A 13,838-nucleotide genomic window follows, 5' to 3' on the forward strand; every position below is an offset into this window, starting at 1 on the left:
ACTAACAGTGATAACAAGTGACTGAGCTAACCGTGCGAGGGCATCTACCTACTGCACTGGACTAAGGCTGTCAAAGACGCACCTGTGCAAAGCTGCAAACGTGCTCATAGGCACTAGTAGATTTATTACATGACTGCGAATTTACGTAACTTGGGATGTAACTGTGTGTGTGTATGTATATGTGTGTGTGTATATATATATATATATATCTATCTATCTTGTACCTGATATGATTCCTCTTCATAAAAGCATATCAATGATTAAGAAGAAATATGCATATGTAGAAATTGCATATTTATTGTGTTTCATATACTGTATTTATTTCATACAACTGTCATAAATAAAAAATAAAGACTGAATTAACATTCCAAAATGAGGAAGAAAACTGAGAGAGAGAGAGAGAACAAAAATCAAGCTTTTAGTATCTACGTTTCCCAAAATAAAATAACTGAACAGTTTTCATAGAATTTCACAAATGAAGAATAACAAAATGCAAGCTTTTACATTCAAAACTTCACAAGATTTGTTTTCGTATATTTATATCTACAAAACTTTTGTACATTAAACTTTACAGAATTATGACTGTCCTTCATGGAAAATAGAAATCATTAAATTTCTCCCCTACCAATCTGAGCAGTGTAAGTACACTATAATATATATATTTTAATTGATAGGTTATAATTTATAGAATATAAAAGCAAGTGCAAAAATTAGCAGTTTTCTGCAGGTCTAAATAATAAATACATATTCAAATATATGTAAACTGCACATAGTTCAAGTTGAAGCTAGAAAATCTCGAATGAAATGTAGTATGGCACATCTTAAAGAACAAAATACAAAATATGATCATAAAAAAATACTACATCCACATAAAAATGAGGAAACCATTTTTCATAAAGATATCAGAAAAATATTTCTTAGAGATTTAAAGAACAAACTTAATAAAGTGTGATTAGAGGCTTGCTCAATATTCTGCTTTTTTGAAAATATGGCTAAATACACAAGATATAAAAATCAGTATTTGACAACTTGCAGAGTTAGTTTTGCATATGTTTTTATAAATTCTAAATATCGTGCTGTGAAAGATTTGTTAGGTTTGTTATGCCGCAACATCAATATCAGGTCCCATTATAATTTGATTTTTGTAAACTTGAACTTGCAACCAACCTCAGAGAAATAATAACATGTATCATTTTAATATTTTTTAAAAGTTTTCACAGAAAGTTGTTCACAAAAATATTTTTCCAACAAAGTTTTACCCATAAACAATTACATTATCCCAGTCAGCATCATGCAAGATTAAACTATTAAGTATATCGTTTTGCCTTCAACAATTAAAACTGCATATAAACAAGTGATGTATAATACAGGTGTTGTTAAAAATGTATTGCCAAATCAACTGGTTACTAAATTAATTTTATATTTACAGATATTTTCATTTCATGAATAAACAAATTGATTTTATCATCGTCTGGTGTATATGTATCAGATATTATGGTAGTTCAAAGACTTTACATGAAGAGCACAACAACAGACCACGCCAACACATGCTGCACTTTCTACACAGAAATGAAAAAAAGCATAAATCTTCTGTATTTATAATTTCTTCAACAGTCAAAATTGTAAAAACAAGAAATATTAAACCTAAAATAGTTTGAATGTTCATTCACAGTACTTTCTAGCATCTACATTCTTTGATAAGCATGAAAAGTTGTGAATGTCTTCAAAAAATAATGTAAATATCAATGACTCCATAATAACAACAGTGTGTCACTAGGTCTTACAGTTGATTTCAAGTTGATTTTCAAGTGGAAGTATGTTCTACAATACAAGAAACTGCACAATATTCTTGATCACTCCTCAAATAGGGGAGGATTCCCTGAGGAAATAAGTTCAGCCTCAGAATAAAAGGCCAATGAATGATTGTTTAAGATTCTTAATAGCAAAACTGTGTGATTTTAAAACTAGTGTGAAACTCAAAGAAAGCTGACGCTTGTTTCCTTTTCCTTTATTCTAGTAGCATAATTTTTGATGATTTCAAGAACTAAGGATGAAAAGTTTGGCTGGCTTCATTATTTTCATGAAATCCTATAATTACTGGATAACTATTAACATAATCCTGAACAAATCCTTCATATGTTAGGTACCACTAGGTTCTGGTCAGTTTTTAAACCTGAACTATTTCAAATGAGTTCTCTGCACAAAATGACTTAATACTATACATACTATGCACTTTATTTTCAGAATGAAGTCTGTAAGGCTACACTTTTCTTGAAGGCTGACTGAGTCAGTTAAAGGCTGCCAAGTACTGCCGCACAAAAATAGCGGCACAGGTATATAAAATAAAAAAATCCTCTGCTTTTTAAGGGATGATGCAGGAACATGGGTTAGAGTCACAGATTTTAAAAATAGACTACCACACTACATGCTGCTCATTTTAATATAACGTAGAAAATAAGTTCCAAGACTACTGGCCCTTCATGGCTGGAGGCTGAAACACAGGAAATAACTGGAATTAGGGCACTATCAAGGGCATCCATGTACATACTTGGAAGTGGTTCTGATCTGGATCCGACTTCATATTCCACCTATAACATTAATTTCATTAAAATATTGCTGTGAAAGATTAATCAATATACAAACTAAAAGCACAGAAAAATACTTATAAAAGCACACGCACACACATACAGTAGTTCAAGTCTGAAGTGGAAGTTTTCACTGCATTTCATCAATGTTCTTCAGCATATTTTTTTAACAGCCACATTGCAAGACAGTTTACAGGCGTTAATAAAAATGTGAAGCCGCTCAGTGTAATCAAATGTTTTTCAAGCAATAAACTGAAGTACAGTGTGGAGATTATGCATCATTGAAAACACAAATACTGAGTGGCATATTGCATCCAAAGCAAGGCTAGACACTTGAGAAACCTTCCCCAGGCTTCAAAGTGCAAACAATAAGTCAAAGTTAATGTTTATTTTGTAAAAAATTCTACATCTCTAAACATGAAATGCTACAATAAGCATGCAAAACTAAGCATGGGATGGGTTATAAAAATATTTATCTTTGATAGAAAGCACAGAGAGCTAAGGCTTCCCTTATGCAAGAACAGTACAGAAGACATATAAATTAAAGATACCAAAAAATTATATTCTTGGATTAATCCTTTATCCAAGTGTAAGCAAACAAGTTTGTGCTTGAACTATCTTCAGAACTGGGGCAACTCATATAAAGAAGCTAATGACTTCACATCATTTGATTTAGTATCCCATAATGCAAAGCACATATCCTTATGGACATGTATAATGCTATGCATTATGCGAAGGGTCACTACCCAGACTGGTTTCGACCTTTATTGAGGTCTGGGCCCCGCACTGGTGAGACCTCAATAAAGGTCGAAACCAGTCTGAGTAGTGACCCTTCACATAATGCATAGCATTATACATGTCCATAAGGATATGTGCTTTGCATTATGGGTGATACTAAGGTTGAAATAATGCAGAAGTCATATTTTCACAGAAGCCAGGAGGAAACATTCGCATTTCTTGATCAGATGGTGATTTTTAATGAGACATGTCAATCATACTGAGAGCAAATCATATAAGCTCTTCCACTGCAAAAAAATTTTAAACTGAGCTGTTTGCTGGCAGAATCATGGCTTTAGGGGTTTAGTCCTCTCGACTATGCTGAGTTAATTTTTTTCTTTTGATGCGACTTCGCAATAAATCAGAATGAAAAGTCTTGCATTAAACCTGTTGTGGTTCCTTTATCACATTAGCTCATCTTTTAGTAGGACAGCCAATGTTTCTCAATCCTTTCAGGTGATATTCCATGAAAAGTTTTGGTAATCGATTCTGATTCATTCATTCATTGTATGTGATCTTACCAATTGGTTTGATATTCATCAATGGCTTCAAGGAGACAGTGGTCTCCAAAGTTCTTTAATATTTATTTCTAATATAGTCATACCACTCCAACTTATACTTCTGAGATTTGAATTTTTGATGTTTCCACATCTCACTTCTTTCATACTTTGCATTGCATAATTTCATTTGAGTATTTCTTTCTCTTCTAGTTTTATTTTGGAGTGTTTTTCTGATAGATTCACATGTTATTAAATATTGCTATTTTCTGATGAATATCTACTTCTCCATGATAGGATATATGACATCCTAAAAAAATTAAATTTACCTTCTCAATAATCTGATTTTTTTAATTATAATTTTAGATCTTACAGACTATTTACATTTAAACAACCAATTTCATTTCCTGTTTTCGAGTGTAAGAATTTAGTTCCTTTATTTTCTATACTTCAAATGTACGAATTTGTAATGTAATGCAAAAGTTCTGCATAATGCCAAAATAATTTTGAAATAAAATTAATTCATGTTTACTTCTTTGTTGCACAAGGTATTGTTGTGACAGTTTGAATTACACACCATTTTCTTTGGCCTGTAGCATAAACAGAAATTCAAGGCAATCTGTTGTTCTAAATTCAAAGGAAATAAAGTATTTTCTTTGATTTATCAAGATCAGTTACGTAAATAGATCTTGTGCATAAGTTTTTTAGGATACTTTCTTTTCAGCAAATGATTTGTATGTTCTTTCAACATTGCAACTAGGAATAATGCTACACTGTCAATTTCAAATTGGGAATGAGGATTCAGATTTTTTTAAAAAAAAAAAAAGTATTTCACACGAAAACTTTTATTAATACAGCTTGTGTACAAATTTTAATCAAAAAGTATGAGAGGACAATCAACCTCTACAAGTCATTTTTAAACAAATATTTCATGATCTAAACATGAAATATTTGCACACAATCAACTGTGTTAATTTATCTTACATAAGAAAAACATTTTTAAACTATCAAAATATAATAAGAATGAAATCTTTTATAAAACATTTGATTGGCTACTGGTTTTACCATACGATTGGCTACCAGAAGGGAGAAGGGTAAAGACAGCACATGCGCTTATTTTATTTTCAAACTTGGGCACATTAGTTATAGAGGAGTTGAAACAATAATTCCAAATAATTTATACACTGCCGAATAGACTAATTTTTGTTAGGTTACCGTATGAGTTTGTCGTTTAATGTTTCAAAAAAAAAAAAAATTGAAAAAATAAAGTAAACAAGAAGAATAAGAGGCTCGCAAATTTGAGAAAAATTTAACAAAGGGCTCGTGTGAGCCCCTTATTATTACTGACTACATGTAATGTAAATTGTTCAATAAAATAATTTAACTCAGCTTCCGTGTGTGTGTGTGTGTCATATGCACGTCATCAAAGAGGTATGAAAAAAATTACTCGGCAATATGACTAGGTGACAAAAATAACTAATCACTAAAGTAATGACTTATAGTTTACGTAATTAAAGTAAAGCCTTCAAGAGCATGCAAAAAAATAAGGATTTCATGCCAATAAAGAAGGATAGTAAATGGTAATGACATAACTTGATGGCTTCAAGGAAAGTGAGAGGTTTTGCCTATAACAGTGTGGATGTAAAGAAGGTGCAGTGACCTTTGACATCTTGCCTGTTTGTAAAATCTTGTTAGATGTGGGCACAAGACAATCAAATAAAACTTCCAAGTTGCAGTCTTTCTTCCTTACATCCACAATGTTTAGGAGAACATCTCTGCATAAGTGACATTCACTCTACTATACATCTCCAGATTCTTACAGCATCCAAAATCTCCCAATAATGCAATCCATGTGTCACTTCCCTCTGTAACTGTAGGTGACCAATTAAATTGCTGACAAACTGCTAAGTTTATCACCATCAATTTCCTGATGCGATTCCCAAGGACAGTACTACATGATTCAGTTTACATTTTAACTAATCTCCTATCAACAATTTTCCTCCAAATTAGTCTACTAGTTGTCAGTACTCCAATATTGTATTCAGTCTTCTAAGGCACTTCTGACAGAATCAATCAACCTGGACCTTGGTCTTCTTCCTACCACCTTAGCATTAAACTGGTTTTGATCATCTTTCCTCTCAAGTTCTGTTTAAGTGACCATACAACCTTAGCTTAGTCCTACTCACACCTTCTTGAATGCTAATAATTTTAATTTCCTTCAAAATATTGTTTTTATTATGATTCTGCCACTGATGGTATCTGTTCACTCTTCTAATTTTTCCCAGAACTCTCATGTCTGTGATATCTAGTCTTTGATCAAGTGCTTTATTTCTAACCAAGCTTTCAGATCCATAGATTAAAAAAATTGTTTGAACTATTTTTATACTGCTAGTTTTGGCTATTTCTCTCTTATTCCATATAAATTTATTCAACTAGCTCACCACCAATAACAGCTTCTTATTCTGTTGTCTATTTCCATATTTAATTTGCCATCTTCATTAAACCATGCACTTACAGGTTTTCCATTGAGAACCTATGAGAACCATTAAACCCTGATCTATAGCTTCTCCATTAAGAATGCACCTTAACTTTTCTATATTCTTGCCTGTTTTCATAATTTTGATATTTTTTGTTGCCGATTTCATGAAAATTTTGTTACAGCTGTTATTCAAATTAGTTAGAGAATCCTGTACACTTGCACTGGATGTGTTTAGGAGTACATCAGCTGCATAAAGAAAAGAGTTAAGTATGATATCTCTGATTCTAATATTAGGTTTGATGCTACTTCCTTTCATAATTGCAATCCACGTAGATAATGAATAAGAGTGGAAATAGTGTGCAAACCTGTCATACACTGATTTTACATCAAGCCATCTTCATGTATTTCCTTCAATTATAACTGCTGGCTCACAACTTAAATACAGACTATTTATTGCTCTTCATAATGTTCTATTTACCTATATAATTGTAGTGGTTTATAAAGCTTTTCTCTGAACACCTTGTCATATTTCCATGATTTCTCAACTGTAAAATGAAAATCAGAAAATTGTGATGTGAAAATTGCTGTAAAGTAAAAATCAGATCCTGAAAAACTCTGTTTGGCCTGAATCCACCTTGTTATTCTCTAAGTTTCTGCCACTGCGAAACTTTTATACCTCCATATTTGAGAGTATCTATTCAAATATCAACTCCAGTGACCTTTCCACATCTTTCCATACAGCCATCTTTTGAAAGCTTTTCCTACCCTTCATGTATTAATATGTGCTCCTGTTTACATTACTCTTGAATATTTTGTATTACTGTTCTGTTACTGCTTGTTTCATTTAACAGCCAAAGTAATTACTCCAAACAATCTAGAATACTGTTATCTTCAGTTTTCTTGTCACCTTTATCATATCTGATTCCTTTTCCAGTACTATTTCTTCAATTTCTAAGCTTTTTCAATTGCTTCAGAAACAGTTTGTCATCTTCCTGACATTTATATTCTATAATTACTGAATGTCTTCCCATGAAATCTTTTAAGGAATCTGCTGATTTATTTGTTAGGAGCTTTTGGTAAGCTTTCTTTCCCAGGACTGCTTCTTTAACTTCATGGTATTATATTCTATCTTTGCAGACAACTTCACACATGACTCCCTAAATATTGTTTGTATAGTTGCGCCTACAGCTTACCTGTAAAGGCTAATCGACTTTAATTCTTTTTAAAACGCCCTTATATATTGTTCTTTTCAATGTAATTATTCATTTTTATTCTACTTGAAACTAAGTGATGATCACTTTCCAATTTCACATCATCTATATTCTTGTATTCTCAACCAGCATGAAGTTATCACTATCAAAAATAACATATTTAATCAGGCTTTTCCTATTTCCATGTCCTCTCTCCAAGTGAACTTGAACACATCTTTCTGTTAGAACAGGGCATTAATAATGCATCCTGAGCAGACATCCAGAAGGTACTTACCATTATCATTAGCCTTGCCCTATCATGCACTACTTTATGATAGAAAAATATCTCACCCTCACACCTTTCTTGATTGTGTTCCTCTTTCTCCCGTTTGCTAGTATCTACGCTTCACAAATTCCCAATCTGCTCTCGTAATCTGCATTTCACAGCCCAGATATCATCTTTAGCATCCTCTTCACTGAATCTGCATCCCCCTTGAAAACCAGGCGATCCAGATCTGTACACAATAGTTCAGGAGATTGTATAGAGCCTTGTACAGAGGCAAAATGCCTTCCTTGCATGTTAATCTGTGTTGTTTGGTTCTGAACTTCACTTTCAATCTACTAAAATTCTAGGATCCCTAGCCTGATCAGTTTCTTCTAGCACAATTCCACCAATGACAGCAGATCTCTCATTAAACCAAAGTGCATAACTTTACTAATAATTAACTAAATGACTAACATTTTCACATGCTCACAATTCCAGCTTATTCAAATCATTCTGCAAATACTGCATTTCAGTTACATTCCTAATTATTATTAATATTAAAAGAGACCTCCAGGGAGTCAGGGACTCATCGAGGGAGGTCACATACTACACGCACCTGCTGTCATACTTATATCAGAATTAATTCACACTGCTTGTGCGCGCGCACACACACACACACACACACACACACACAAAAGAATTCTACTGCTGTCCACACAGTTCTGAATCCTTGACCTAATTAGCTTCTCCAACACTTTGATCACAACTCCAGACAAGCAGATTGGTCTATAATTCGAAGCCTTAGTCTTATCATCCCCCTTTATGAAGCAGAACAATTTTGTCATCTTTCCATTCTTTGGTACCTGGGCAATTACATGTTAAAAATGGATGTCAAAGCTATTGTTAACTCCCTGGAACATTACCTGAAGACACGTGGTGATATACCAACGAGTAGAGACCAAGAAGCATTGCTTTCCCATGCAATTCGGTCTTGAGTTTTTCTTTATCTTTTCAAGGGTATATTTGGCCGAATTGTCAGTAATTCTTTCAAGTACTTGTAGAATGTCTGGATTAATATAGTTCGATAGTTCAGATTGCAATTTTGAAACCAGATTCTGAGTAATTGCTAGGTTTTGGCGAGCTGTTTGGATCTGTTCTCTTAGCATTGCTTTTTCTGTGCGGTCATAGATACAGAGTGCTTTAGCGGACGTAAATTTCTTTTTAAGCCTGATGCAGATAGGAATAAGGTTATTGTCTCTGCATCTCTTTAAAAAGGCCAGCCGATTGATCAAGAGGGAAATATGTATCTTTAATTTACCATACCGATTGCAGCGCTTGTGGGTATCATTTCCATGGATGATCTGAATCCTTTCTTTTAAGCTTACACAGTGATCCGAATGCATTTTTGAAAATTATGGAGACAACTACCGTGTTTGAATAAAAACTTTAGTTTATTATAACTAAAAATGTACATTCAACGTTTCGACCTTTATGTCAAGGTCATCTTCTGGAGCATACAACTATACACAGAAAACAAGCTACACTACAATCAAACTGGTTTGTTAAAGTTACTGACCAACTGCTACAACAATTGTTGTAGCAGTTATATACATACATTGACATCATGATTATACATGTACATTCCAGACAGTTATGGAATGTAATGGTATGGAATGGTTTCTAATACTAGCTGAAGATCGGCTAGAGTCCTAACTTATGCTGGATCTTATATATTAGGTAGGCTGAATGTGTGCCATCCAGATCCTTGGAATTTTCATGCCATATTTGTTGTTGATATTTGGGTGGTTTATCAGGATTTCGCAGGCTTCCTTAAATTTCCTTTCATACCAGGTTTTTTTTGTGTGGTGTAAAGAGCAGGTGCTTTTCCAGTTGATTTGGGGTAAGGTGTTGAGCGCGTGATCTGAGAGGCCTGCTTCACCATAATGGTTATATTTAATGTGTCTAACGTGTTCTTTCTTGCGTATAGGAATTGTCCGTCCTGTTTCACTAATATACGGTAAGTTACAGGTGCAGTAGATGCAATAGACTCCAGGATGTGCCAATAGGAGGAGAGGATCCTTAGAGGAGCTGAATATAGTTTTAAGTTTAGTGGGTGGTTTAAAGGTGGCATTGAGGTTATAATGTTGTAGGATTCTGTTGATATTTTTTCTGATAATCCTTTAATGTATGGGATGGCTATGGTTTTACTGTAATATAGATTCGTTTTTGTTGTTTTATGGAGTATTTTATTAATAGTATTTTTGTTATAGCCATTATTTATGAATGTGTCGCTGATGATTTTTAGTTCTTGTTTCAGGGCTTGCTGGTTAGAGCAAATTGTTGTAGCTCTGTTTTTAAGGGTGTTAACAACTCCATATTTTTGTGATGGGTGGTGGTATGAATTAGCATGTATGTATTGGCCAGTGTGTGTCAGTTTTCAGTAGACCGTGAAGGATAGACTGCCTGAAGGAAGGCGTGACTTTTTTTTTTTTTTTTTTCCACCAGAGGTCAGGCCAACAATTGTTGTAGCGGCTGGTGAGGAACTTTAACAAACCAGTTTGATTGTAGTGTAGCTTGTTTTCTGTGTATAGTTGTATGCTCCAGAAGATGCCCTTCACATAAAGGTCGAAACATCGAATGTAGATTTTAGTTATATTAAACTGAAGTTTTTATTCAAACACAGTAGTTGTCTCCATAATTTTCAAAAATGCATTCGGATCACCGTATAAGCTTAAAAGAAAGGATTCTTTAAATGAAACTTCTGACACCATAATAAGGTTTAACACTCTTGGACCTAAAGTTCCTTTTCACATGCTGCTTAAGGATTGCCTAACAACAGATCAATAAACTCAGCTTCATTCTTCTCAAGAGATTTTTCCACTACCCAATCAGTGTTCAGAGAATTAAAGTCACCCATGATGATTATTCATTTAGCACCCATTGGGATGATTTGTCCATTCATTTCATTGTCACTAGTAACTGATCCACTAGGTCTGTAATAACACCCACACCATGTATTTGTCCTCCACCTCACACCATAGTTTCACACTCACTGTCAGATGGAAAATTGTTGCTAATACTGCAATCATATCTTTTCCCCCTAATTGTACTGAAATCATCTGATATGATTAGTGTCATATTCCCTCCTCTCCTGTTTTGTTTATCCTTCCGAAAATGACTGTACTCTTTACTCTCAATACCAGTTGGTATATCTGCCACTGGGAGCATGGTCTCACTAATGCTAAGAATCTGAGGCCATAAGGTATTCACCAAGACAACAAACTCTATTCCTTTTGTTTCTGATTTGTGTACAGCAATAAGCTACATCCATGCTGTTTTGGCATACTCACCTCTGCAGTCTGCATGATCCAGCAGAACAACTTTCAGATCTCTATTCATATCTAATGCTTCATTTATCCACACATCCTTGCACACACTTGGTAAACACAAACCAGGCAAACACACAATCATCCTTTCATCATAACCTCTACCATGATCATCGCATAAACTTAGTCACTCTTACACACAGCTTTTTTCCCTGCCAGGATCTAGTTTCTCTGACTTTCCATATTAGATATCATAATAATAAATAATTTCTCCAGACTCCTGATGCCATACACATTCAAGTGCAGGCTGCCCTTATATAAATCCATTCTTTCTTCAAACTTACTCCACACATCCAAAAATTTGCAACCATTCTATATGCAACCTTCTATACAATCTGAACAGCACACAGTTTGCCATCACAGCTCTCTTCTTAATTCTGCTATCATAACCTGCTAATAGACTAACAAGTCTTCTTCACTGGGAGACATGCACTTTATTCAGACTAACATTCCTCTTTGTTACTGCTCTATTGTTCTTGTGCATTTTTGGTGCCATTTTATGGCACTACATTACTAATGCAATATTTCAACAAAATATCAGGAAATATATCCAACAAAAGAATCAGCAGTAATCTATAAAACTAATTACTCTAAGAAAAAAAACAATAAAATGGATAAAAATCACCTATTTCACAGGAACATTAAATAAACCAAACTTTTACGATAAAACCGAGCCAGCCAAGTCATGCATCATGTGATTTCAACTAGAAAGACTGCATAGAGAAAGCTGCAAAGCTTTGAAACATCAGGTGAACTTAAATAAGAATGATTATCTTAAGGTTTGCCAGTTTTGGGAGGCAATCTTACTACCTACTCACACACAGCTGTAATTAATTTCTATGTGGGTATGTGTGTAGTAGTAGCATTCTACTGAAAATGTTAATAATGACATTCCTCTTTGTTACTGCAAAGAGGAATGTCATCTTCATATTTTATATTGCACAAATCATTGCTGTATTGTTTATCTGTCTTATTATATTCTGCTAGTTCAGTAATCCTTATCTCACTCAAAATAACTAGAAAACCTGGTTAAAATTCTCCCTTGATTAAATAATTTTAAAAAATGTTTTACTAATTTATAACAGGAATTACTTAATCCCACCTGATAGATCCCCTTCCTCAAATACACTCTTTACAGTATGCTTTTTGTCAACACAAAATAAATTCTAGTACCTAAAGACAATGTGAAAAATCATTATTAAACTGAACTGCATACATTATATAATCTGCCAGGAAAGGAGAGGCTTAAATTTCTTTGAGTTAATTTAAAATATCGCAGAAATAATATAAATGAAAAAAATTTGGCAACTCCTATAGGTAAAGATGACCTGCCATTGCTTCTGCCTGGTATCTCCACCTCTGGGCCTGGCTCGCACTGAAGAGACCTCAATAAAGGTCGAAACTAGTCTGGGTAGTGGCCCTTCCCTTAATGCATAACTTAATGCATATCTACAAGGAGATGTGTTTTGCATTATGGGAGATACAGAGATAGGAGTGATGTTAGCTTGGTCCACCTTTGCTATGAGTTGCCCGGTGTTGTACTACCTTACCCCCAGTCCTGAAGATATTTTCAGGTGCAAACTTTGTTTGCTCAAACTTGGATAAAGGATTAAACTAAATTTATTATAGTCTAACCAAGTGAAAAATAAACTTTCAACATCTTTCTCTAAATCCAGAGTAATATAGTAAAAAAGGTGGCACACTTTTGGCAACTGCTATAGGTAAAGATGACCTGCCATTGCTTCTGCCTGGTATCTCCACCTCTGGGCCTGGCTCCCACTGAAGAGACCTCAATAAAGGTTGAAACTAGTCTGGATAGTGGCCCTTCCCTTAATGCATAACTTTATGCATATCCGCAAGGAGATGTGTTTTGCATTATGGGAGATACTGAGATAGGAGTGATGTTAGCTTGGTCCATCTTTGCTACGAGTTGCCCGGTGTTGTACTACCTTACCCCAGTCCTGAAGATATTTTCAGACGCAAACTTTGTTTGCTCACACTTGGATAAAGGATTAAACTAAATTTATTATAATTAATATAAATGAATAGCAAGGTTTCTAGTTAAATCATACCCTATCTCTCTCAGCATCTAAAGTGACCCTGAGTCCTATTTTGGTTAAATCTGCTTCAACTAATTCATCTAAATGAGGAGTAAGTGCTAGACAGCATGCATCTGCAACTGCTTCAGCTAATCGACTAGGATCTGTTGTATCTGGACTGAAAGTAGAAAATTGATTTCTTCTAACTTTTTTTTGTAAATAAACCTATTAGATGTATTATCCAGGTTAAGAATGTAATATCAACAACAGAAAGTTTAAATATTAATTAGTATGCTACAAAATGATTAAATGATGTGTTGATTACATTGGTATATCTGCTACATAATCATCTACACAATATTAGCACATTTTCTTTAGCAAAATAAATGGTAAGAATGTGATAACTGCTTAAGGAAGCAACAGTTGTACTGTTAAATGAAATATCTTATTACCTGATTTTTTTTATGCATTAAAAAAAAGTGAGCCAAGTACACCATAGAACTAAAAGGCTGGCAATAATTTAAAAGTGGCTACTGCTGCTGTTGACTGGTATATTTCAGAGGGGAATTTGCATTCTTTATAATTAAAGCAGCGATGTCAACAAAGTAGCTGCTTTTAAA

The 13,838-nt window shown here is 34.0% G+C and overlaps 1 protein-coding gene across 2 annotated transcripts in view; it reads right to left on the reverse strand.

The window, feature by feature from the left end:
- Nucleotides 1-277: 277 nt before the first annotated feature.
- Sara (Smad anchor for receptor activation) overlaps nt 278-13,838 on the reverse strand; it is a 418,622-nt gene continuing 405,061 nt past the window's right edge. For both annotated transcript variants that reach the window (XM_090410157.1, XM_090410156.1), the window contains 2 exons: nt 13,252-13,396; nt 278-2,588 (listed from right to left, as the gene is read on the reverse strand). In XM_090410157.1, coding sequence (XP_090266283.1) covers nt 2,433-2,588; nt 13,252-13,396 — 301 coding nt within the window. In that variant the 3' untranslated portion in view covers nt 278-2,432. The remainder of the gene's footprint in view (nt 2,589-13,251; nt 13,397-13,838) is intronic.

Source organism: Typopeltis vanoorti, chromosome 20 (genome assembly GCF_054136105.1).
Source record: "Typopeltis vanoorti isolate ZY-2024b chromosome 20, IOZ_Tvanoo_1.0, whole genome shotgun sequence".
Lineage (NCBI taxonomy): Eukaryota > Metazoa > Arthropoda > Arachnida > Uropygi > Thelyphonidae > Typopeltis > Typopeltis vanoorti.